Source organism: Bos taurus, chromosome 27, assembly GCF_002263795.3.
Source record: "Bos taurus isolate L1 Dominette 01449 registration number 42190680 breed Hereford chromosome 27, ARS-UCD2.0, whole genome shotgun sequence".
Taxonomy (NCBI): domain Eukaryota; kingdom Metazoa; phylum Chordata; class Mammalia; order Artiodactyla; family Bovidae; genus Bos; species Bos taurus.
The window spans coordinates 2,263,041-2,289,796 of record NC_037354.1 but is presented as its reverse complement, the minus strand read 5'-3'; the positions used below and the strand labels follow the sequence as shown (position 1 = coordinate 2,289,796).

At 39.8% G+C, this 26,756-nt stretch overlaps 1 protein-coding gene across 2 annotated transcripts in view; it reads left to right on the top strand.

Annotated features, from left to right (window-relative positions):
- CSMD1 (CUB and Sushi multiple domains 1) overlaps positions 1–26,756 on the top strand; it is a 2,064,317-nt gene that overhangs the window by 1,923,656 nt on the left and 113,905 nt on the right. For both annotated transcript variants that reach the window (XM_059882319.1, XM_024986326.2), the window contains exons 47-49: positions 1,986–2,174; positions 6,868–7,014; positions 14,101–14,289. In XM_059882319.1, the coding sequence (XP_059738302.1) occupies positions 1,986–2,174; positions 6,868–7,014; positions 14,101–14,289 (525 nt within the window). The remainder of the gene's footprint in view (positions 1–1,985; positions 2,175–6,867; positions 7,015–14,100; positions 14,290–26,756) is intronic.

Sequence of the window (26,756 nt, the reverse complement as noted above, 5' to 3'; positions counted from 1 at the left end):
TCCCCAGTCCCAGCTGCTTGGTTTCCCGGGGACACCTCAAGCGCGCCATCTCAGGTGTGCTGTGTGTCTCCTCTGGGGCACTGATCTCAGGCTGTGACACTCCTGGCAGATGTCAACCATCTAGGATCCCAGGAAGATGTGGTTAGCAACTGGGAGCCTCACAGTTTGGTGGAGGATGCCATCTCTGGGGCTGAGATTGCAGCAGCCCCTTGCCTTCTGACTCTGGCTGTAGTAGGCCTGCCTCTCTGCCTCCAGAGGTGGAGGGGCGTACACACAGACAGCCAGCTCTCCTTTGTTATTCACTCAATCCTTTGTTCTGTGAGCGTGCCAGGCTGAGAGTTAGAGCATCTTGCGGGAAAGACATATTTTTTGTCTCTCTGGCGATACCACAGTTTGGGTTGCTATCTCACGTTAGCTCCCTTAGATTGTCCTCAGGGCACTCAGGCCCGGTCCTTACCCTAAGGGCCAATGATTCAGCTTGTGCCTCCCTGCCCAGCCCCCACTCACTGGTGGCGGATGTGAGCATCTAGGCTACTTCTCTTCTGGCAGTTGGAGTTAGGCGCAGAGTCTGTGTTTTGTTTTGTTTTGTTTTTCTCTCAGTTATGTTGCCCTCTGAGATTCTAAAACTCCCACAGACCCGCCTGTGAGAGGTTGTCTTACTGTGTGGAAACTTCTCCTTCATGACTCCCTCCCCAGGATGAGTCTCAATCCCTCAATGTTTTGCCTCTGTTTTCATCTTTTACGTTTTATCCTACCTCCTTTCGAAGAGATTGGGCTGCCTTTCTGGGTTCCTGGTGTTCTCTGCCAGCATTCAGAAGTTGTTTTGTGGAAGTTGCTTGTCATTCAAATAATCTTTTGATGAATTTGTGGGGGAGAAAGTGTTCTCCCCATCCTATTCTTCCACCATCTTGGGACCCCCTCTCTGGTTTGATCCTTTGTTAGAACAGCTCATAAAAATCAGGGAAACAAATGTGACTCACATTTACAGTCAATGTTATATAGGGGACTATCAACAGTAGAGTGAGCAAGTAGGGTACAAAGGGCAGGGCCTGGAGGTGTTTCCCAGGACCTGGGGTGCCCCACCCCCCCACTGTGTGTGCCTTCACCAACCTGCAGGCTCAACAAATACGTTGTTTAAGAGCTTTGGTGCAACCAAGTCTCCAGTACCCCAGCCCTACCTTCCCTGCTTCCCCCAGGTGTGTGAGTGGGCAGAAAGTCCGCACCCTCTCTTCCCTGGGTGCTTGTGGTATTCAGCCCTTCTGAGGCTACACAGACCCACCCTGAGTCATCTCATCAGCTCAGACTCGGGTGTCACCCAGAGGGGCCTTTGGAGCTGCGAAGACACTTCCAGCACTCAGGAAACTCCAAGGGTTTGGGGAGCTCCTACCAGGGGCCCCAGACACAGGCCAAGTGTATTTTAGCACAGAGGGCTATCACAAAAGTGAGTATTCTCAAGTTAAGGAAATGTGTTGATATTAAAAAAGTAAAGTGTTAAGTTTTTTTCTGTCTGCAGGTGCACAGGGCCTAGGGTTTTACAATCTCCCTGGACCTGCTTTAAATGTACAGTACAGCCAGAGTTGGGTTCTGCTCTGATGTAACAACACTCCATAAACTTCTTATCCTTATCCTTCAGAGAGCAGACAGAATGAAAACCACAATCACAGAAAAATAATCAAATTGATCACATGGACCACAGACTAGTCTAAATGAAACTATGAGCCATGCTGTGTAGGACCATCCAAGATGGACGGGTCATGGTGGAGAGTTGTGACAAAATGTGGTCCACTGGAGAAGGGAATGGCAAACCACTTCAGTATTCTTTCCTTGAGAACCCCATGAACAGGATGAAAAGGCTATGTGTGTATCACCTACTAAATCTGGTCACAGTTGACTTAGTAAGATTGCTTTTTCTTTTCCCCCACGAGCTTGCATACCCAGGAATTGATTTTGTTAAGGAAAACTTTCCCTGGTGCTTTTCTCCTTAGCACAATGCCCAGCCAATGAAGTCCGGACAGAATCCTCTGGCGTCATCCTCAGCCCAGGGTATCCAGGCAACTATTTTAACTCCCAGACCTGCTCCTGGAGCATCCGAGTGGAACCAAACTACAATATCACCATCTTTGTAGACACATTCCAAAGTGAAAAGCAATTTGATGCACTGGAAGTATTTGATGGTAAGTCTCTTCAAACTTTGTTAACATACCAGCGACCTTGGGACTTCCCTTGTGGTCCAGTGGTTAAGACTGAGCTTCTACTCCGGAGGGCATGGGTTAGATCCCTGGCCAGGGAACAAAGATCCCACATATCTCTAGGTGTGGTCAAAAAAAAGAATACATACCAGGGACCTACACATAATGTATAAGGATCCTGTTGTATTTTGTAATGCACAAACTTGAATATATTCTTGAGGTAAATTACATCTCCCCCTAAATGGAAAATGAATTATTCTTGGACTAGTGTGGTCTCAGAGATCAAGTGATAGGAAAAAGATCACCATGCCCTTCTTAATGTTGCAAATTTAAACCATTAAAATGCTGGTTTAATACACCTTAAAAATGTACTGATGTATAGAACAGGCTTATGGACTCTGTGGGAGAGGGCGAGGGTGGGAAGATTTGGGAGAATGGCATTGAAACATGTGAAATGTCATGTATGAAACGAGATGCCAGTCCAGGTTCAATGCACGATGCTGGATGCTTGGGGCTGGTGCACTGGGACAACTCAGAGGGATGGTATGGAGAGGGAGGAGGGAGGAGGGTTTATTTTTAGAAATTTTTATTAGTAAAAAATAAAAATAAAAATAAAAAAAAAGAAAAAAAATGTACTGAATTTACATTAACCATTCTTTAGTTATTTAACATGGGGCTTTAAAGTATGGATGATTTCAGAAACTCTTCCTTTCCTTTCTTCAAAGGTTATATTGATCTAGAAGATATTTTAGGAAATTTAAGAGGGCAGAGGCCTATAAGTACTTTAATTGGTCTAAATGATTGTTTTACTAGAATTATGTAAAAGTAATGGCTCATAGAGTTTTCTGGGTGATAAATGCTATAGTATTCTTAATGTAGAATTTTTTTAGAGATAGTTCCCTGAACAAATGCTAATACAGTTTTCAATGTGAGTCTTATACATTTTTGTACAATTCTAATGAACATTTTAAAATGACAGTGCTCTGCTAAAACATAGTATGTGCTTGAATTGTTGATTTGAAATGAAACTGATATTAATAATTGTTCTTTGTACTAAAGCATTATCATAGCCCAAAAATTAGACCATGATACAATTACGGATGTAGATAATAATAGGGTTTTCACATGTTTTGATGGATTTGTCACTGAGTTCAGATAAATAACAATCAATTCAGTGAAAAAAATTACTGTAATTGATTCTGCGTATGTCTGCATGCCTTTTACTGACTTGATGAATCATAATAGTCAAGTTGCTTCTGTGGATATACAGTAAATTAATGTGCAGATTTCCAAAGATGAGCAGCTAAATTGGAAATTAAACTCATACTTATATATGTAGAAACAGAGGACTGAAGAGTAATATTTTCATTTTCAGAGTTTTTAAGTGCATGTTAAAACAGACATGTACTATTGAAGACTTGGCCCTTAATCTCTAGGATAGGAAGAAGTAACACATTAGCCAGGTGCACAAACAGGCTTCTTTTGTCAATGAGGAGCCAGGGAAACTGTGCCTTGAGGCTGATTAGATGTCACAAATAGTAAAGGCAGGCAACCAACCTCCAGGGGCTGTGTGTGTCTTTGTGTATATGTATTCCTATAAATTCTGTATGTAGTTATATATATATATATATTTACATAATCATTCTAAATATATGTGGGTTCCTTTGTTTTACTTTGGTAGAATTGAAAGTTTAGCTGGCAGTGTTTCTACCTCTTCTAATTTCAGAAGCAAAATCATTATCAATAATTTATGCCCAAAGCATTTACAGTATGAGCTCCCTCCAAATACAGACAGATCATGCCCATGATAAACCACAAGCAAAATAGCTAATAGAGATAATATCAAAGCAGTTGCTGTCAAAATTGCCAGATATCTATGAGTGGGTTTGGTTTTACTCTCAAAGATTTCTCTATAAAATGAAAGGTCAGAGTTTCATATGAATAATTTTCTAAGCACTGGCATTTGTGTTGCAGTAAATGTCATGTTCATTGCATCTCTTTTGTTTTTTTGAAACACAGTGGCTGTTTTATAGCTCATGAGTTGGCAAAAAAATAATAACAATAAATTGACTATATCAATTTTAAGCTTTATTAACAGCAGCAGCAAGGCTCCAGGTGGTGCTAGTGGTAAAGAATCTGCCTGCCAATGCAGGAGACACAAGATATACAAGTTTGTACCATAGGTCAGGAAGATCCCCTGGAGGAGGAAATGGCAACCCACCCCAGTATTCTTGCCTGGAATATTCCATGGGCAGAGGAGATCAATGGGCTACAGTCCATGGGGCTGCAAAGAGTTGGACATGACTGAGTGCGCGCACACACACACACACACACACACACACGGCTCAAGTAGTGAATATTCCTCAATTTAAAAAGAAAATAGGACTTAAGTCATTATAGAACTCAACTGAGAAAGGTGTCAAAATACATATGGTGGTCTTCACTTGTGCAGAACTTGATAATTTTCACCTTAATAAAAGAGATGGTACTGCTGTTCATTATGGACATGTATATTTTTAAAGAATAATCCTTTAGAAAGTTTGTTACATGATAAGCAAAGACAAAAGATGAAAGATGATGAAGGATTACATGTTTGATTAAGAATATCTGAAACTTGACTCGAGTTCTGTCATTAAAAATGACATTTTAAAATTGTATAAATTCAGGTGAATTTATTTCCCAGTGGCATTTCATTTTAGAATATAAATTATCTCTTCAAACAACAAGTAAAACAGCACAGACAATCCTTGTCCATGGTATTCTCCAGGCAAGAGTACTGGAATGGGTTGCCATTTCCTTCTCCAGGAAACCTTCATGACCCAGGGATTACACCCGAGTTTCCTGTGTCTCCTGCATTGGCAGGAAAGCCATGAAGCCTGTTAGAATTTGAGATGGCATCAAGGGGTGTCCTGGAGGAGACCTTAAAGTGTGGGTGCAGCTTCTGGATTCAATAGAGTGACTTGTCTCAACAAATATTGTCAGGTTATGGTGATGAGAATAATGCCAGTGACTATTAACTATGTTGAGTATTAGCTTTGGGTTTTTTTTTCAATTTTTAAAGATTAAATATACAAAAAGTTTTTTTTTTTAGTGTATATGGGTATAGACTCATTACTTGATGTACTGCATTTTAGTATTTTGTCAGATTTATCTTGTGTATTTTTTTTTCAAAGAAGCAACAAGTTCAGATCAGTTTAGGAGCTCCTTGCACACCCAGTTCACTTGCACCTCTCCTGGAGGCATTTAATATTGTGAAGTGTCATCCATGTGCATGTTTCATGGTTCATTTCCTATCTCTATCAGTCTATCAACCTGTCTGTCTATCTACTACCAAGTATCATCTATCTATACATGAACATTCACACAGTTTGTATATTGAACACTTTTGAATGTTTACACAATTGTTATCCTATTATATTTATTTGCAAATAGATTTCACTTCTAAATATCATTTTTAATATGTGTAGAATTTCTTTGAAAACACTTTTAATATCTTTTTAAACTCCAAACCACAAGTTAGAATCTAAATTTCCCTATAAAAATTGCTAGAATAAACATTTTGCTATATAAATAACACTTGTGCACATATTCTGGAGTTTATAAAAAATATAATTAAAACCTACAATTGTATTGGATATTACTAAACTGCTCTCCAAGGTGATTGTACTAATTTTTACTTTCACTGCTGCTATTTAGTCACTAAGCTATATCCAACTATTTGTGACCCCATGGTCTGTAGCCTGCCAGGGTCCTCCATTCCCAAGCATGAATCCTAGAGTGGGTTGTCATTTCCTTCTCCAGGGGATCTTCCCAACCCAGGGACTGAACCCATGTCTCCTGCATTGGCAGACAGATTCTTTACCACTGAGCCGCCTGGGAAGCTCATACAGTCAAAGCTATGTAGATGTGGGAGTTGGACCATAAAGAAGGCTGAGCACCAAAGAATTAATGCTTTCAAATTATGGTGCTGGTGCTCTCTCTTCTTGAGAGTCCCTTGGACTGCAGGAAGATCAAACCAGTCAATCCTGAAGGAAATCAACCCTGACTATTCATTAAAAGGACTGCTACTGAAGCTGAAGCTCCAATACTTTGGCCACCTGATGCAAAGAGCCAACTCATTGAAAAAGACTCTGATGCTGGGAAAGATTGGGGGCAAAAGGAGAAATGGGGCCACATAGGATGAGATGGCTGGATGGCATCACCACTCAATGGACATGAATTTGAGCAAACTCTGGGAGATATGAAGGACACGGAAGCCTGGAGTGCTGCAGTCCAGGAGGTCCCAAAGAACTGGACATGACTTAGGGATTAAACAACAGTACTTTTACTAGTATTAAATTCCCTGTATCAATTCAATGTTGCATATGCTACTAGTAGTGGGAACTATTTTCTTTTTTTAAATTACTGCCATTTTATAAGTAACATTTTCATTTCAAGTATTATGTATTAACAGCATATATATCTTAAATTATTTTGGTTGGCTATTGCTTCTTTTATTGTTATTATTTTTATGAGGAACTGTATCTGTTGTTTTATTTATTTGGAGTTATTTGTCTCCTTTGGGACTAAATAGCTGTATATTGTACAGTTAGACTCCAACTTAAAAGCTAAATGTAGTCTGTATTTTGTAGGTGCAAATTCATATCATAACTTTTTTGCTTTTTTTTGTTTCATTTAGGGTCTTCTGGTCAAAGTCCTCTGTTAGTGGTCTTGAGTGGAAACCATACTGAACAATCAAATTTTACAAGCAAGAGTAATCAGTTATATCTCCGCTGGTCCACTGACCATGCAACCAGTAAAAAAGGATTCAAGATTCGTTATTCAGGTCAGTAAGTGAAGTTAAGGTTTAATAGTAAAGTGTTAATATAAATGTTCTGCGTTAAATTTTAAAAATTAATGGTTTGTACTATAAACCTAATTTCTAATAATGAATTTGTAACTTCAATAGAAATAATTTGATGAAATCACTGAGTGATATCTCTAAACTGTGTTAGGGAAAATAAATTATCTGTTGATTAATATTAATAAATATTTTTGCTAGCGTCATAACCCATTGAATTGCATGCCACAGAAAGCAGAGATTCTTTCCCTCAAAATAAAATAATATAATTTAATATAAACATATAGTAATATAAACAAAACATATTTTAATTTTAAAGTATGTTTAAAAGCTAAGGAGACAAACAGGAGGAGATAACTGTATCGCATTTAATTTTTTTCTCTTTTTTTTATTTTTTAGTATAAATTTATTTATTTTAATTGGAGGTTAATTACTTTACAGTATTGTATTGGTTTTGCCATACATCAACATAAATCCACCGCAGGTATACACGTGTTCCCCATCCTGAACCCCCCTCCCTCTTCCCTCCCCGTACCATCCCTCTGAGTCGTCTCAGTGCACCAGCCCCAAGCATCCAGTATATAACATCTTATGATTAGTAGCATTTCTTTTTATTGATTATATGTTTATATGTCTCTTTATGTGAGATACTATACATATAAATACACACACACACACGTAACCATATACAAAATAAATGTTTACATATATATTTCCTTATCAACACTTAAAGGACTTTGTTTTTTTCCCCATATAGTTCATTTATTTTCTATCAGTAGTTTTTCATTTTAATTAAATCAGTGAATATACTTCTGAGAGATTAGATCCTCTCAATGTGGCTAGCCCAAAACCTCATGTTTACAGTGCCCTACAAAAGCTGTAGACAGACAATCTAAAATCCTCATATTTTCATTACTAAGCAAAATATCTAACCTTTTCTTAGTGTTACTACAATATCCGTGCTAACAACTGAGGTCCATTTCCCAAAGGAGACAGATGCCCACTCTATGCATTTTATAGACCAGTATAACTCCCAGGGGTTGCTTATTCCAAGTCTGTTGTGCATTGTCAGTGAAGGGCAATATCCTGAGGACAGTGAAAGGTGTTAGTAGCTTTAAGAATATTTTTGCTGTCTCTGATTGGTAGGTATCATGAAATGATAAAAAGCATTGAAAAAGCATGAGTGTTTTGAAATGTCTGTTGATGGAAAGACAGAGAATCTGAAATTCACTCGTGTTTCCTCTACAAAGTCTAACAAAACATGCTTAGATCTTTGTTTTCCCCCTTCACTAAAGTAGCCATTCAAAATGCTTATCAGCAAAGAGTTCACAGTTGAAATCCCTTCATTGGAATGGGTATTGAGATCATTAGGACAATGATTGGACTTTTGTTCATCAAATTCCTTGTTCTGAAAAATAAATACTCAAGCCTGTAGAATTGTTTGAATTTATTTCTAATGAGCAAAAATGGATATTGCAGGGGAAATCATGGTGAACATAATTTATCTTGTTTTATCTGTGGCAAATTACTTAATAGCCTGGTGGTGTGACTACACCTTGAATTCTGTTGCTCAAAGGATGTTTTCATTCATTATAGAACAAGATGATTCTCTTTGTTGGGAAATCAGAAAAAGAGGAATTTAACGTTAAGGCTATAAACTGTTGTTTTGTGAGTGGACATATCTATGTATCACTCATTAGATATAGATACAGATAGATCTTTGGACAGCTTTTCAGATAAAATTCGATGGTGGTTCAATGACCACTGCTAGGAGTCCATCATCAGTAGTTTTAGAGCAGTGATCCCTGGACTATAGCACGTGGGCCAGGGAGCTAAGGCCATAATATGACCACGTGTTGCACCACAAATCCTTGCCTTATGCATGTTAACTATTGGTCATTGGGTGTAAGAACCATATAACTGATCTACATAATAGACAAACAAAACACAACAACAACAAAAGCAAGTACATCATGGTTCAAGTCAATTCAGTAAACTGCTAAGTGATTGTTGAGGTAGTAATGGTCATTCACTATTAAATCAAGGGTGTGTGTGTGTGCTAAGTTGCTTCAGTCATGTCTGGTTCTTTGCGACCCCTGGATGTAGCCCCCACTAGGCTCCTCTGTCTGTGGGATTCTCAAGGCAAGAATACTGGAGGGGGTTGCCATGCCCTTCTCCAGGGGATCTTCCTGACCCAGTGATTGAACCCACATCTCTTAAGTCTCCTGGCCTGGCAAGTGGGTTCTTTACCACTAGCGCCACCTGTGAAGCCCATTAAATCAAGTACCTGGAAGTTAATGATAAGTTGTGGGCTTCCCTTGTGGCTCAGCTGGTAAAGAATCAGCCCACAATGCAGGAGATCTGATTTTGACCCCTGGGTTGGGAAGATTCCCTGGAAAAGGGAAAGGCTATCCACTGCAGTGTTCTGGCCTAGAGAATTCCATAGACTGTCCATGGGGTCACAAAGAGTTGAACACAACTGAGTGACTTTCACTTTCAGAGTTGGGAGAGTCAGAACTACAGAATGGGTGTTGTAAATACACCCAGACCCCAGCAGAGCCAGCTGCACCCATGTCTTCCATCCCTGATATCTCCTTGACTGCCACCCTCCATTACCTGCTCTTCCAAGGCAGCACCAGCTGAGTGCGAGGGTTTGACCCTGGTCCTTTTAATTCTTAGCATGGCCAGGAATCAAACAGGCAGGACCCTGTGTTCTAATCTTCCCCTCTGTGCCATGTCTCCTTGGGCTTCCCAGGTACACTAGGGGTAAAGAACCCATGTGCCAATGTAGGAAACTTAAGAGATGTGGGTTTGATCCCTGGGTTGGGACGAACCCCTGGAGAAGGAAATGAGAACCCACTCCAGTATTCTTGCCTGGATGATTCCACTGACAGAGGTGCCTGGCAGGCTACAATCCATAGGATCTCACAGAGTCAGACATGACTGAGTGACTTAGTATTCTCCCCATGTCTTCATGCTTGGGCCTCTCTGTATCTTGTTCTAGATGAGTTAGAAAGGAACTAATGATGATAGAAGGAACTGTCAGTAGGAAAGGAAATAGTTATTGGACCCTATCAACTCAGTCGCTCAGTCATTTCCAACTCTCTGCGACCTCATGGACTACAGCACACCAGGCCTCCCTGTCCATCACCAACTCCTGGAGTCCACCCAAACCCATGTCCATCAAGTCAATAATACTATCCAACCATCTCATCCTCTGTCGTCCCCTTCTCCTCCTGCCTTCAATCTTTTCAGCATTAGGGTCTTTTCAAATGAGTCAGCTCTTTGTATCAGGTGACCAAAGTATTGGAGGTTCAGCTTCAACATCAGTCCTTCCAATGAACACCCAGGACTGATCTCCTTTAGGATGGACTGGTTTCATCTCCTTGCAATCCAAGGGACTCTCAAGAGTCTTCTCCAACACCACAGTTCAAAAGCATCAATTCTTTGGTGCTCAGCTTTCTTTATAGTCCGACTCACATCCATACATGACTACTGGAAAAACCATAGCTTTGACTAGACGGACCTTTGTTGGTGAAGTAATGTCTCTGCTTTTTAATATGCTGTCTAGGTTGGTCATAGCTTTTCTTCCAAGGAGCAAGCGTCTTTTAATTTCATGGCTGCAGTCAGCATTTGCAGTGATTTTGGAACCCCCAAAAGTAGTTTCTCACTGTTTCCATTGTTCCCCCATCTATTTGCCATGATGGGACTGGATACCATGATCTTCATTTCCTGAATGTTGAGTTTTAAGCCAACTTTTTCACTCTCCACTTTCACTTTCATCAAGAGGCTCCTTAGTTCTTCTTCACTTTCTACCATATGGGTGATGTCATCTGCATATCTGAGGTTATTGATATTTCTCCTGGAAATCTTGATTCCAGCTTGTGCTTCATCCAGTCCAGCATTTCACATGATGTACTCTGCATATAAGTTAAATAAGCAGGGTGACATCATACAGTCTTGACGTAGTCCTTTCCCGATTTGGAACCAGTCTGTTGTTCCATGTCCAGTTCTAACTGTTGTTCTTTGACCTGCATATGGATTTCTCAGGGGGCAGGTAAGGTGGTCTGGTATTCCCATCACTTGAAGAATTTTCCAGTTTGTTATAATTCATACAGTCAAAGCCTTTGGTGTAGTCAACAAAGCAGAAGTAGATGTTTTTCTGGAACTCTTGCTTTTTTGATGATCCAACAGATGTTGGCAATTTGATCTCTGGTTCCTCTGCCTTTTCTAAAACCAGCTTGAACATTTGGATGTTCACAGTTCACATACTATTGAAGCCTGGCTTGGAGAATTTTGAGCATTACTTTGCTAGCAAGTGAGATGAATGCAGTTGTGCAGTAGTTTGAACATTCTTTGGCATTGCCTTTCTTTGGGATTGGAATGTAAGCTGACCTTTTCCAGTCCTGTGGCCACTGCTGAGTTTTCCAAATTTGCTGACATATTTAGTGCCACACTTTCACAGCATCATCTTTTAGGATTTGAAATAGCTCAAGTGGAATTCCATCATCTCCACTAGCTTTGCTTGTAGTCATGCTTCCAAAGGTCCACTTGACTTCTCTTTCCAGGATGTCTGGCTCTAGCTGAGTGATCACATTATCGTGGTTATCTGGGTCATGAAGATCTTTTTTGTTTAGTTCTATGTATTCTTGCCACCTCTTCTTAATATCTTCTGCATCTGTTAGGTCCATACAATTTCTGCCCTTATTGTGCCCATCTTTGCGTGAAGTGTTTCCTTGGTATCTCTAATTTTCCTGAAGAAAGACAATAAGGTTCTGTTATACCCTATAGAGTTAGACAATTATCCTGCTGTTCCTCTCTCTTAACAGACTGAACTGTGACAAAAACCCACCCCAAGAACCATGTGGTCCCACTGCCCCTTCAGGAGCATTTCAGACTTTATCTCTAAACTTGGCCAGGGTCTACAGTCTGCTTGGTCTTCCTACTTTTTATTATTATTTTAATTTATTGACACAATAATTCTCGGTAGTTGGTAGCTGAGGTGCCTGATTATACTCATACCTTCCCTAAACCAAATATTTTGGATCATTCAAAACTTAAAGTAGATAGTCTCAAACAATTGAACACAGAAAATGCCATGACCAATAGGACACAAGTTTCTACTAAGAGTTAGTGGATTTTACCTTAATAAAAATGAATCTGTTAAAAAAGAAAGAAAGAAAGAAACAGCACTTCAGAAGACCCTTTGGCTGAGACTAGTCTCTGAAGATGCATCTCAGAGGAGCATGGTTGACAACCCAGCCAGACACACAGACATCACTTCTCGGCAATGCTCTGATGTGAAGTCTTCAGAAGGTTCCTCCTGAATTTATTTCTAAGGAAAAGTTTGGCATTAAGCCTTCAGACCTCGTGTGTGTGCTTTCTATGTGGAACCCCCACAGGGGAGTGGGGCATTTAAAACCTCTTCTTTAAAAGGAACCCTGGATTTCCAGGACTGCACAGCTTTCTTTAGTTTAGTGTTTTATTCATCTGAAGGGGGTTCATAGGATTTTATGCTGTGGTGAAACTGGTCTTGTAAGAGTAAACTGAGTTTCTTTCTCTAAATGTGTAAATAAGATGCAGAGCCTTTTAGCCACTGAAAGGTTAGATTCTGTGTAGGTAAGACTGATTTTCACAATTCCTGTCTCTAATTTTTGAAAGTCACCCTGCAAATGTGATGATTAAAACTATTGTAACATGGTCATCAACATAAAGTGTGCATTTTCTTCAAAGATGGTATTCAAATCCCTCATGTTAAAAAGAGGCTACCTTATGGTACAATTCCCAAGATTCATTAAACAAGGAAAAACGGCCTTGATTGCAAGATACTATATTCTTAAATTTTCTCCATTTTAATGATACTTTTTTTTGGTCAGAAAGTCAAAATTCCACCACCACATTGATTAATAGTTGTAAATAATCTAAACTTCAAACTCAAGAGACTTGACCCTTGGGTCTAGATTTCTTGGATTTTTTTAAAATGATAACTTTTGGATTATTTATTTATCTTTTTATTTTATATGGGAGTATAACCCATTAACAATACTGTGACCATTTCAGGTGCAGAGCAGAGTGACTCAGCTATACATTTTTTTTTTACTTTTAATTGATTTTTTTAGACTTTATTTTTTTTTTTAGAAGTTTCAGATCACAGCCAAATTGATAGGAAGTTCCGGAGATTTTCCCTATACTCCTTGGCTTCTGTCTCCTTGTTTACATCAGCAACAGAGGCTACATTTGTTAACCTACACGGACGCATCATTATCACCCAAGGTCCATAGTTCACACTGGGTTCACTCTTGGTATTGAACATCCTGAGGATTTGGACAAATGTAAAATGACATTAACCCACCATTGTGGATTCATGTAGGGTATTTTTACTGCTGAAAAATCCTTTGAGCTCCACTGTCCTTCCCCCATCAGCCTCTGGAAACCACTAATTTTTTTACTTCTTCCAGAGTTTTACCTTTTCTAGAATGTCATAAGGTTGGAATTATGCAGTGTGTACCCTTTTTAGGTTGGTTTCTTTCACTTAATCATATGTAACTAAGGCTCCTCCATGGCTTTTGACACATCATTTCTCTTTAGCCTTGAATAATATTGCTTTTTCTGGATGGACCGCAGTTGGTTTATTCATTTACCTACTGAAGGGCACCTTGGTTGCTTCTGAGTTTTGGCAACTCTGAATAATGCTGCTATGAACATCTGGGCATAGGTTTCTGTGTGGACATAAGCTTTTAGCTCCTTTGGGTAACTGCCAAGGAGCATGATTGCTGGATCGCGTGATAAGAGTGTGTGTAATTTTGCAAGAAACTGCCACACTGTCTTCCAAGGTGGCTGCACCATTTTGGATCCCCATCAGCAATGAATGAGTGTTCCTCTTGCTCCACACCCTTGCATCCACTTCCACAACACTTTTGTACTTGAAGATGCTTTTAGTAAAGTTTCTGTATCAGTGCTGATTTCCCACTATTTTAACAATAAGAGACTCTCTTTCATTTATATGTCTCTTACCAAGCAAAATGCAGTATTTATTCATTTGTTTATGTATGTGTGTTTGTGTGCCCACAGCACCTTACTGCAGCTTGACCCACACTGTGAAGAATGGTGGTGTTTTAAATAGGACTGCAGGAGAAGTTGGAAGTAAAGTGCAGTATTTCTGCAAACCTGGGTATCGGATGATTGGCCATAGCAATGCCACGTGTAGACGGAATCCAGTTGGCATGTATCAGTGGGATTCCCTTGCTCCACTCTGCCAGGGTAAGGAATGTGTTTTTCATTCCCAAACTTGAGTTCAATGTATTGCTCTTATTTTAATCACAACTTACCGGAGCTGTGATTATGGATTAAAAGATAAGGGAAAATTGAATGTGAGTTCATAAAAACAAATTAAACTTTCTATTGCCCGTGCAAACACTTCTAACATTTGCACTAGGCTTGATTGACCTTTATAGCCTGAATTCATAGGATGGTTTGAACACTCACTAGATACTGTGTAAAGTTATCTTAATACTTGACTTATATTTCATTTTGAAATTAAAAACTGTGTTATCCAACTTAGAGTTTTCTTGACAGTTGTATAAATTAAAAAAAAAATCAATTACTGAAGCTCATTTTCCCTTCTCTGAGATTAAAAACTCATACTTTGAGCCACACGTGCATATTTCATTTTCTCTTGGTCACTTAAAGCTAGGACTTGTTAGAGTTGATTTCAAATCTCATGCCTTTGGCCCCATTTTATCTCCCACATGCACAAAAATCATATTTCCAAATAAGGCATTTTAATTTTAATTGAAGACTTTGAAGTCATGAAATTTTCAGTTTTGTCTTATCAAAATTTATATGCGTAATGAAGTATATTGGCCTTGGATAGCTAATTACATTTTATGAATGGAACCTCATATGTATTTCCTTGTTTCTCAGCTTTCATTAGATATTGGACTTTCTAGTATCACTTTCTGAGACAATAACAGACATTTATCACAATGTTGTATGTCTCTTGAACCACAAGAAGTTAGTCAGACACCTAGCCTGCATCATTATGTTGTACCTCCAGAAATTCTTCTTTAATGTAAGATAAACATAAGATCCAGTGAGCTTGTTTCATTAGGAATGATTTTTCTTTTCCAAGAAGAGTTCATTTTCTTTCAAAAGAAGAAATGCTTCTCATTTTCTTTAAATGTTTCATTACTCTCTGCCTATGAAGTAGGATTATTGCTCACAGAACAGCCCCTTGGGCTACCTATCCTTGGCACTGGGATCAGAATGCCCAGGACATAAGCCATGACCTAAATAGCAGACTGAACCAGGAAAAGGGTTGAGAACAGAACTGACAAGAGTTCCCAGACTCTGACTTCTAGGGGCTGAGTCCCTGGACAGGACCCTGAATGGACTTGAAAACTGGAATCAAACAAATAAATAAGTGGACAAATACCCCTGTGTGGCACTAGGAACCCACTTTTAATATCCATTTAATTTATTTATACATTTAATATATATTTAATATTGCAATATATCATTTAATATTTCAGTTGTCTTCTGGAGGTGGTATAGTTTTTTCTCAATGGTTTGAACATCATGCCTTTTATTCTGACAGGAACAAACACAACTTACACATTTCCTACCTGCACTAGCATGTTGGCTTTTTGTTAAAAAAAAAAAAAAAACATGCAAAATCATATTTTGAAATGTTTGCTAAAAATGCACCTTTTAGTAACTGAGGGAGGTGTAAATCTGAGGGTCGGTGTTAGGTCTTTTCAGGCCCCACTGCTAGCTTCATGACCATGAAGGTACTGCCCAAGGACTCCCAGCAGGATACCTGTCCAGGTAGCGTTCAATCAATAATTTGAATGGGGAGAAATGTGCACATTAATGACTTTCTAAGATAGGCATTTGAGAATGATTTTCTTTTTCCATTGAAGATGATGTATCTTCTGACAGAATCTTCTTGACTCTCCTTTTCATAGACTTTTTACTGGTGGCATCTTAGAAGCACAGAATTTTAATAGAAAAACATCGCCTGATAGGCAGTGCATCCTAATCTCCCTGTGTCTGATTCCTGCTACGTAAAGCAGGATCTTCGTTTTGAAACTCTGCTTGTGTATTTATGCTGGCTGCACTAGGTCTTCATTGCTTCGGCGGGCTCTCTCTAGGTGTAACGAGTGGGGACTGCTCTCTAGTTCTGGTGCTCAGGCTTCTCATTGTGATGGCTTCTCTTGCTGTGGATGGAGCACAGGCTCCAGAGCTTGCGGGCTTCAGTAGTTTGGACACGTGGGTTTCGTGGCCCCTCAGCATGTGATCCAACCAGTGCCCCCTGCATTGCAATGAGAATTCTTATCCGCTGGACCACCAGGGAAGCTCTCAGAATCATTAAGACAGTTCAAGTGCTAGGACAGTCCTGGGCAGGACCAGCAAACAGGCAGCTGCACTGTCCCTCGCCTGTGAGTGAGAACATGCAACCAGCCAGATGGGTGTGTCCTTGCAGAGAACCCCAGCCTGCTTTTTTCTCCTTTCCTTGACCTTTTAAATTACTTCTCTCAGAAAACCCGTTATTGGTTTTTATGTTCCTTGATAAAGCAGGGCATATCTGCTGCCCTTCAGGCTTCATTTCCTGCCTTCAAGCAAGAGGCTCCGCCAGGCAGCTGTTTCCCTTATCAATACATTCATCTTATTCATCTTGGAAGGAAGCTAAATTAGAACTGAAATTTTCTGTATTATCTCAAAGATCCAGTTAAACTGGTGCCTCACAGGGCTCGGCTTTCAGGTCCCCATGTTACAGGGAGAATAACTCTTTATCACAAAGCCGTGATTCCCAGAGCCCTTGTGAGCCAAGCCCTGGTTTGGACTTGATGTTGTGGGTTGTTTATGCTTTGCTTGTGTTCTGCAGGCGATGAAGCAAAAGGACAGCGATCATTCTCACAAATGATATGATTAAGCTTCTGTTCATATAGTCCAGACTTTAAGATGGAAAGATACCGTCGCCTGTGCTCTGCTAATGTGCGCTAATGTAAAGGGTGTGGGCAGACTGAGAGATGAGTGGCAGGCAGGGTGGTTCCTGTGTGTCTGCTGTGAGCCAGATGGTCACCTTCATATATTCTTCATTTAAAAATGTTTCCCAAACCTTTTGAAATACAAAAGCCATTTTTAGCTGGCACACAGTACAGAAACCAGCCACAGGCTGCTTCTGCCCTGTGGGGAGGTCTGCTGACCTCTGACCCAAATAATGTGCCAGGATCAGATCACAACACAAGGGTAATTCAGCCAGTGTCAGATATCATCTATAGTTTTCAAATTACATCTTAAGCATTTTACAGAAGATGTATAATATACTCTATCATGTGACGGAATCCGGTGTGTTTATTCACCAAGTTAAATGATGCATTTTCTCCATCTATACTTGGCACATATATCACTAAGCTCTATGTTCCCTGTCTGTGTCTGGAACATGGTGGATAATAAACACAGTTGTGTGTGCAAATGTACATGAAGGGTAATTTAATTTAGTGTAATAGCAATAGTGATATGAAGCCCTTGATCTTCCTGGGCAAGCAAATGTGCAAAGTTTGCAGAGTCCTCATTTATTTCTAAGAGAATCCAGAGTCCTATTGAAAAGAGTAGCTAACAGATCAACTGTGTGCACTCCAGTCAAGACATTGCACAGAAAGTGCACACTCAGAGCACACAGCCAGACACAGAGAACTCACAGTGTTCCCAAAAGCCCGCAGAAGGGCCTGGCGTTTCTCTTTCTTCTGGAGGGAAGAGTCCACATGAACATTAGACGTGTCACCTAGTTCCTCCAGCTTCTGTCCCCAGGCTCTTGTTTTTATTGACTGGAACTTTTCTTCTTTGTTCCCAAGAAATGGCTCTTTTCTTTTTAAACATTCACACCTTGCCTTCTTATGACTCCTCCTCCAGTCCTCCGAGAGCAGAGAGGTGGGACCAGCTACTTCCTGCAGTGTCCAGTGAGCAGAGGCTTTGCCCCTCAGTGACTGGTCCGGCAGCTGCACGTGCCAGGCCACAGCCTGTCCTGGTCATCAGTCATTTGTCTGTCGACCACTGGGTCCCCTCCTTTCTGGAGCTCTTCTCTTTGTTTCAGATGATTGTCTTTGTTTTCCTTCCTTGGGCTATGATGTGCCAATTATTTTTGAGAGCTCTAGAGCAGCTAAAGATGCTTCTCAACTGAATCCTGAATTCCTGCATTGTCCATTTCAGAACCACCAGTGTTCTTAAGTTGCCCATCTTTTTGTGGTAATGTCTGTACACACCAGTCATGACGTTCCTCTGTCTGCCCTCATTCTCAGAAACACTAGCCTTTATCCCTCAAGACAAATAGGAAGCTGCTTCTTATGCTAGTACAGCCTCTTTGTAAAGGGCCTGACATCACATCCGACCCCAGAAAGCAAATAAACGCTGTGAAGCCCTGCTGGCCTAGAGGTGATTCCAGCCTATTATCTCCTATATTACTGTTATTTTCTGTCTCAACCTTCACCCAGGATTAATGGTGTACGATGTGCTGGCTGAGAGTCACCTGAGATGTTGCTTAGAGTTTCAGAAATCACACAGAGGCAGAGAATGGACTGGGGGACAGTGTCGGAAGGAGAGAGTAGGACGGATTGAGAATGTAGCCTTGACTTATACACACTACCATGTATGTGTAAAATAGATAACTAGTGGGAAGCTGCTCTATAACACGGGGAGCCCAGCCTGGCCCTCTGTGATGACCTAGAGGGCTGGGGCGGAGTGAGAGGATCAAGAGGGAGGAGATATATATATATATATATATATATATTTTTTTTTTTTTTTTTTTTTTGGCTGATTTGCCTTGATGTATGACAGAGACTACCACAACACTGTGAAGCAATTATCCTCCAATTAAAATCAAAACACAGAATTTGGTAAATCGGTGAAGACAAAGGAAATAAAAAAAGGGGGGAGGGAGTGTCCAGAAATATCATTAATGCTCAAATTCAGCATGGCATTTTTTTCAAGATATTTTTTAAATCATTTATCATTTATTTATTATTATTATTATTACCACAATGAGTACCATTTCACTCCAGTCAGAATGGCTGTGATCCAAAAGTCTACAAGTAATAAATGCTGGAGAGGGTGTGGAGAAAAGGGAACCCTCTTACACTGCTGGTGGGAATGCAAACTAGTACAGCCACTATGGAGAACAGTCTGGAGATTCCTTAAAAAACTGGAAATAGAACTGCCTTATGACCCAGCAATCCCACTGCTGGGCATACACACCGAGGAAACCAGCATGGCGTTTTTATTAGTTTGGCCAAAATTCAGTAAAAGCCTTAATGAACTTTTTGGCCAACCCAATATTTTCAGAATTATATTTTTTTTAATATATTTCTAACCTATTCATTTATCCATCTATTCACTCATCACTGGTGGTTGGACACTGGAAATAAAAAGATATGAGTATACTTAAATGTGATTGCAGCCAGGAAGTTAAAACATGTTTGCTCCTTGGAAGTAAAGCTATGACAAACCTAGAGAGTGTATCAAAAAGCAGAGACATCACTTTGCCAACAAAGGTCCATGTAGTCAAAGCTTTAGTTTTTTTCAGTAGTCATGTATGGATATGAGAGTTGGATCATAAAGAAAGCTGAGCACCAAAGAATCGAAGCTTTTGAACTGTGGGGTTGGAGAACACTTTTGAGAGTCCCTAGGACAGCAAGGAGATCAAACCAGTCAATCTTAAAGGAAATCAATCCTGATATTCACTGGAAGGACTGATGTTGAAGCTGAAGCTCCAACACTTTGGCCACCTGATACAAAGAGCTGATTCACTGGAAAAGACCTTGTGATACTGGGATTGATTGAGGGCAGGAAGAGAAGGGAATGACAGAGGATGAGATGGTTGGATGGCATCACTGACTCAGTGGACATGAGTTTGAGCAAACTCAGGGAGATGGTGAAGGACAGGGAAGTCTAGTGTGCTACAATCCAGGGGTCTCAAAGAGTCAGACATGACTTAGTGACTGAACAACAGCAACAATACTGAAATATAGCAGGTGGTACCTTGGAGACAAGACAGAGTAGCTAAGACACCTACTTTGGCATCAAATACCCTGAGGCATGTCCCCCAGCACAGCTGTGTGCTATTTGTAAGAATCTGGGCAGTTCTCATGACATTTCTAAAGCTCAGTTTGCTTAGTGGTCTTATTAGGGTTCTGTAGAGAAGCAGCACCAATAGGATACACGTAGATACAGATTTATTGAAAGAGCTGGCTCACTTGGTTGTGTAGGCAGAGAAGTCTTGGGATCTGTAGTCTGCAGGCTGGAGACCCAGGCAGCCAGTGGTAGGATTCAGTCCAGGTGCCACGGAGTCCAGTGGGGTTCGGGATGGGGATTGGGAGGGGGCAATAGGGAGAGTGCCAGAAGCTCCATGTAGGGGCAGGAGAAGCTGGACCTCCCTGCTCAAGCAGAGGGAGTGAATTCCCCCTTCCTCTGCTTTCTTGTTCTATTCGGGCCTCAGAACTGGATGACATGATGCCCACACAAATGGGGGAGGGTGGACTTCTTCACTCCTTCTGAGATGCATATGCTAATCTAGTCCGAATCCATCCTCACAGACACACCCCAGAAATAATGTTTTATCTGCTGTCTAGGCACCCTTTAGCCTGGTCAAGTTGGCAAATAATATTAACCATGTAATAAAAAATAATAATGTAATTTACTCCTTGGAGTGTTTTTGAGGTTAACTATTTTTTGAGATTGAGTGAGGTCACGCAGATAAAAACTTCTCACAATGGCAGGAACTTTGCATATGACCGAGGAGAGCCAGGTTTAACACTGATGAAGATGATAGTGTTGTCTGGAGGTTAGTGATGGCTCAGGGACTGCCTCTGGGCCCACCTCCTCCAAATGTGGGTGAACTTCTCACCCCTGTGCTCTGTGTTCTCAGTGCATCGGGCCCGGTACTGGTTCTCCAGAGCCCAAACCCTGGGGTGACTGTTTGAGACGATACTAGATGCCCGGCACAGCCAGTATCAGACTCCAAGTCTCCCACTTCTGGTCCAGAACTGCCTAATTTCTCTTGATGGTTGCCTGAGGGGTCTGAGGGATTCACCATCAAATGTATAAGTGATGAAAGGAAAAAATATTCATCCATACTATTTAGTTTTTAGGGGACCCTAATCTAGAGAGTTGGTGGATGCTTTGCTTTATATTAGGGCTTCCCAAAAGGCGCTAGTGGTAAACAACCCCACTACCCATGCAGATTGTTGTTGTTGTTCAGTTGCTCAGTTGTGTCCAACTCTGTGCAACCCCACGACCTGCAGCACTTCAGGTCTCCCTGCCCTTCACCATCGTCTAGAGCTTGCTCAAACTCGTGTCCATTGAGTCGGTGATGCCATCTACCCAACTCATCCTGTCATCCCCTTCTCTTCTTGCCTTCATTCTTTCCCAGCATCAGGGTCTTTTCAAATGAGTTAATTCTTCGTATCAGGTGGCCAAAGAATTGGAGCTTCAGCTTCAGCATCAGTCCTTCCAATGAATACCCAGGATTGATTTCCTTTAGGATTGACTGGTTTGATCTCCTTGCAGTCCAAGGGACTCTCAAGAGTCTTCTCCAGCACCACAACTCAAAAGCATCAATTCTTCAGCACTCAGCCTTCTTTATGGTCCAGCTCTCACATCTGTACATGACTTCTGGAAAAACTAGCTTTGACTATATGGACCTTTGTTGGGGAAGTGATGTCTTTGCTTTATTTTGTACCTCACCTACATTATTACTAAAACTAGCTGGTTGTTTCTACAGAACAAGTTTATGGAGACAGGATAAGATAACTCTGCTAAGGTAACTCAAAATGCTGGGAAACTTGTATTATTCATGCCTAGAGCAAATGCAACTCATTAGCTGAGGGTGTGGTCTCTTCTAATCCATTAACAAAGATGCAAGGCCCATTGATGAAACCCAACAGTACTCCTGGCTTCTGTCCCCTGTGAAGTACTGAAGAAATTTGTGGGTAGTTAAGTGCTATGACAAAGATACACTCTGGAGCTGCAATATATTCAGATGCCACTTTTACTGTAGTCCTCTTTAGGCCAGTCATGATTTTTCAGTTTTCAGACACCTTGTGTCTGCCTGAATGATTAATGGAATGTCTGCCATTTAAAGATGGTGGCCAAATCAGAACTCAGCTTTACTCCTGGGATCTGAGACAGTTCAAAACCGGACCCAATACAAGAGTAGACACCATTCACAACCATGCAAATATTTACCGATGTTTTAAAATATTTGTTAAAATAATTTATGTTGACTTTTAAAAATGAAATAATGGTGTGTTGGGAGTCAGAGAACATGCTTGTTGCCATACCAGGCCTAGTTAACACCACACAAATTCAGAACATTTGGAAGAGGAGCTAGGTCTTCCCCTGTACTTTCACTTGCCATGCTCATCTTGTGATGCTTTAGAAAACTGTCTGCCGAGCAATGTGGAGGGAAGGGAGTGGATGCCAGGACAGACACTTCTGTCTTGTCTGTGCTGAGGAAGGCTTTGAGTAGAATCATTGGCATTTAGAGATAAGCTTATAGAGATAATCTAGTTTACCTTCCTCTTACACATGAAAATGCCAAAGTCGTTAAAATATGTGCAGAATGTGATGGACTTCAGATCAGGGGTTCATGCCCACGGGAACTACTAGTGTCAGTGTTAACAACGACTCCAGGGTTGCAGAATCCGTTCACTATAACACAGATGCTACCTCAGCTTTAATTACCCAGGGAATCTTTTTCATGCCTAAGGAGAGCATAACTCAGGCCAGTTATGCTAAATACCTATGACATTCAGGAAATTAATGATTTTAAATGATTAAATCACTATTAGTATCAACTGTGTAACTAACATCCTACTCAAAAGGGGGAAAAACAAAAGTTTTGTGTCTGTATACCTCAAGAGTATTCCTCACTATTTATGTTAGAATTAAATTATCAGGAAACTCATTTTAGAAAAAAGAATCACTAATAATTAAATCATAAGCCATCAAATATCTCCCTTTCTACCTCTCTTCCCCTCCTTTCCATTCCCACTTTGTGTTTATTTTTGTGGATGTCAGACTGGAAAGGACATGGGTCATGTCAAGTGACCTAAATTCTAGCCCCATCTTTTCCAAATTTAACAAAAGGAGTCAATTTTAAAAGCAATTAAAAACTGTACTAGCAAGCCAGCTGGCTGTGTGATCACAGAAGACTTATGGGCTTTTCAAAGAAAGACAAGAGGTATTTATTTGCCTTTATTTCCACTTTCCACTTGCTCCCAGTGGTCCTTCACGTTACTCAACTTTGAGTTTATCTACATTATATGTAAAAGAAGGCTGAGCACCAAAGAACAGATGCTTTTGAACGGTGGTGTTGGAGGAGACTCTTGAAAGTCCCCTGGACAGCAAGTATATCAAACCAGTCAATCCTAAAGGAAATCAATCCTGAATATTCATTGGAAGGACTGATGCTGAAGCTGACACTCCAGTATTTGGCCACCTGATACAAAGAATTGACTCATTAGAAAAGATCCTGATGCTGGGAAAGATTGAAAACAGGAGGAGAAGGGGACAACAGAGGATGAGATTGTTGAATAGCATCACCAGTTAAATGGACATGAGTTTGAGCAAGCTGCAGGAGATGGTGAAGGACAGGGAGACCTGACATGCTGCAGTCCATAAGGTTGCAAAGAGTTGGACACAGCTGAGCAACTGAACGACGACAAATATGTAAAATGGAAATATTGTTTTACCCTCCTCAAATTATGTAATAATTTTTAAAATTCAAACTAACTAATTAATAGAGATGGTGACAAGGAAATGATATTATTCTTTAAATAAAAATTTAAAGTAGAAACTTAACATGAGAATTCATGTCATTTCTGGGGAGAAATAAATCCCCCAGGTGCCTGAGTACACACATTCTGTTTTCTTTCAGCGACCCTAACTCTATAATGTGCTTATGTATTTTAATCTTTCAACAAATTAGTTCCATGATATATGTATATGTGCTTAGTCATGTGTCCAACTCTTTGCGACCCCATGGACTGTATCATGCCAGGCTTCCCTGTCCTTTACTATCTCCTAGAATTTGCTCAAATGTATGTCCACTGAGTCAGTGATGCCATCCAACCATCTCATCCTCTGTCACCCCCTACTCCTCCTGCCCTCAATCTTTCCCAGCATCAGAATCTTTAATGGATTATATGACCCTTTGTTCCACTCATGTAATCTTGTACTTTGAACTAAATATTGAAAGACTCAGAGAGTATGTTAAGGAATGTTGCAATAAACATTAAAAATTCTGATTCTACATTTGTGTCTTCAGAGTTCCAGAAGAAAAGGAGAAAGAAGGAAAATATGAAAAAAAAATTGAGGAGAAATAGCTGAAAACTTCCCAGATTTGGCAAAGTATGTGGACCTAAGAGATTCAAAAAGTTAACTGAATCCCAAACACCAACAACTCAAAAGAATGCCTACCAGGCACATTGTAGTAAAACTTCTGAATACTAAATACAAAGGAAAACCATCTTGAAAATATCCAGATAGAAACAATGAATTACTGATAGGAAAATAGGATCTAAATTACAGAACATTTCCCATCAACAACCTGGTGGTCAAAAGGAAATCAAATGACATTCATCTAGTGCTGAAAGGAGAGAACAATCAATCTAGAGTTCTATGGTTAACAAAAATATCCTTCAGAAATGAAGAGGAAATCCAGTTATTACCAAATGCTGAAAAACTAAGAAAATTTGTTCTAGCAGACATACTTTAGAAGCAAAGCTAAAGGAAATTCTCTAAATAAACAGCAATAGAAATATAATAAATTAAGAGCATCAGGAAGGGAAAAAAGAACACTAAATAGCAAGAGTATGGGTAAATACAATGGACTTTCCATTTCCCTTTGTGTGTTCTAAATTGTTTGACAATGGCAGCAGAATTATAACATGTCTAATATAGTTCTCAAGGTATACAGAAAAAATAATTAAAGGATACTATCAGTAGGGGAGGGTAAAGCGCTATAAAATAATGTACACTTTCTACACCTCCCTCCAACTGATCAAATATCACCAATAGATTTGAGAAGTTGTGTACATATAATTCATATCTAGAACAATGACTTAAAAAAGCAACACAAGGAGATAGGCTAAAGACCTACTGTAGGTAAACCAAAATGAAGTTTTAAAAATGTTCAAGTAACTGACAGGAAGGCTGAAAAAGAAAACAGAAACAAAACTAAAATGGCAGACTTAAGTCGTAACATATCCATGGTTACAATAAATGTTCAGTTCAGTTCAGTCGCTCAGTCGTGTCTGACTCTTTGCAACCCCATGAATCGCAGCACACCAGGCCTTATACCAATTGTAAAACAGACAGTGGCATAGTAGATAAGCTGAATAATTCAATGGATAGATATGATCATGTTCAATTTATGGGTGAGTCCCATTCTCATTCGGAAATGAACTTCACTTAAAGAGCAAAGCACTTTGTAGATTTTTTTTTAATATATTGATTTATTTTAATTGTAGAATAATTTCTTTATACTATTGTGTTTTTTGCCATAAATTAACATGAACCACCCATGGGTGCACATCTGTCTCCCCATCCTGAGCCACCCCACCTATCTCCCCACCCCATCCCTCTTGGTTGTTCCAGAACTCTGGCTTTAAGTGCCCTCCTTCATGCCTCTGTAAAAGCTTTTAAGTTTAATTAGGTCTCATTTGTTTATTTTTGCTTTTATTTCCATTATTATGGAAGGTGTGTCATAGAGGATCTTGCTGTGATTTATGTCAGAGAGGGTTCTACCCATGTTTTCCTCTGAGAGTTTTATAGTTTCTGGCCTTATATTTAGATCTTTAATCCATTTTTAGTTTATTTTGTATATGGTGTTAGAAAGTGTTCTAGTTTGCTTCTTTTACACGTGGTTGACCAGTTTTTGCAACACCACTAGTCAAAGAGATGATTTTTTTCTCCAATGTATATTTTTTCCTCCTTTGTCAAAGACAAAGTGTCCATAGGTATGTGGATTTACCTCTGGACTTTCTATTTTGTTCCATTGATCTATATTTTTCTTTGTGCCAGTACCATAATATCTTGATGACTGTAGCTTTGTAGTATAGTCTGAAGTCAGGCAGGTAGATTCCTCCAGTTCTATTCTTCTTTCTCAAAATTGCTTTGGCTATTTGAGGTTTTTTGTCATTCCATAGAAATTGTGAAATTATTTGTTCTAGTTCTGTGAAAAATACCATTGGTAGTTTGATAGAGATTCCATTGAATCTATAGATTGCTTTGGGTAGTATACTCATTTTCACTATATTGATTCTTCCAATCCGTGAACATATTTCTCCATCTCTTTGTGTCATCTTTGATTTATTTCATCAGTGTTTTATAGTTTTCTATATATGTCTTTTGTTTCTTTAGGTAAATTTATTCCTAAGTATTGTATTTTTTTCAATGCAGTGGTGAATGCACTTGTTTCCTTAATTTTTCTTTCTGTTTTCTCATTGTTAGTGTATAGGAATGCAAGGGATTTCTATGTTTTAATTTTATATCCTGCAACTTTGTGGTGTCTTTAGGGTTTTCTTTGTAGAGGATCCTGTCATCTGCAAACAGTAAGAGTTTTGCTCTCCTTTTCCAATCTGGATTCCTTTTCTTTCTTTTTCTTTTCTGATTGCTGTGAATAGGACTTCCAAATCTATGTTGAATAGTAGTGGTGAGACTGGATACCT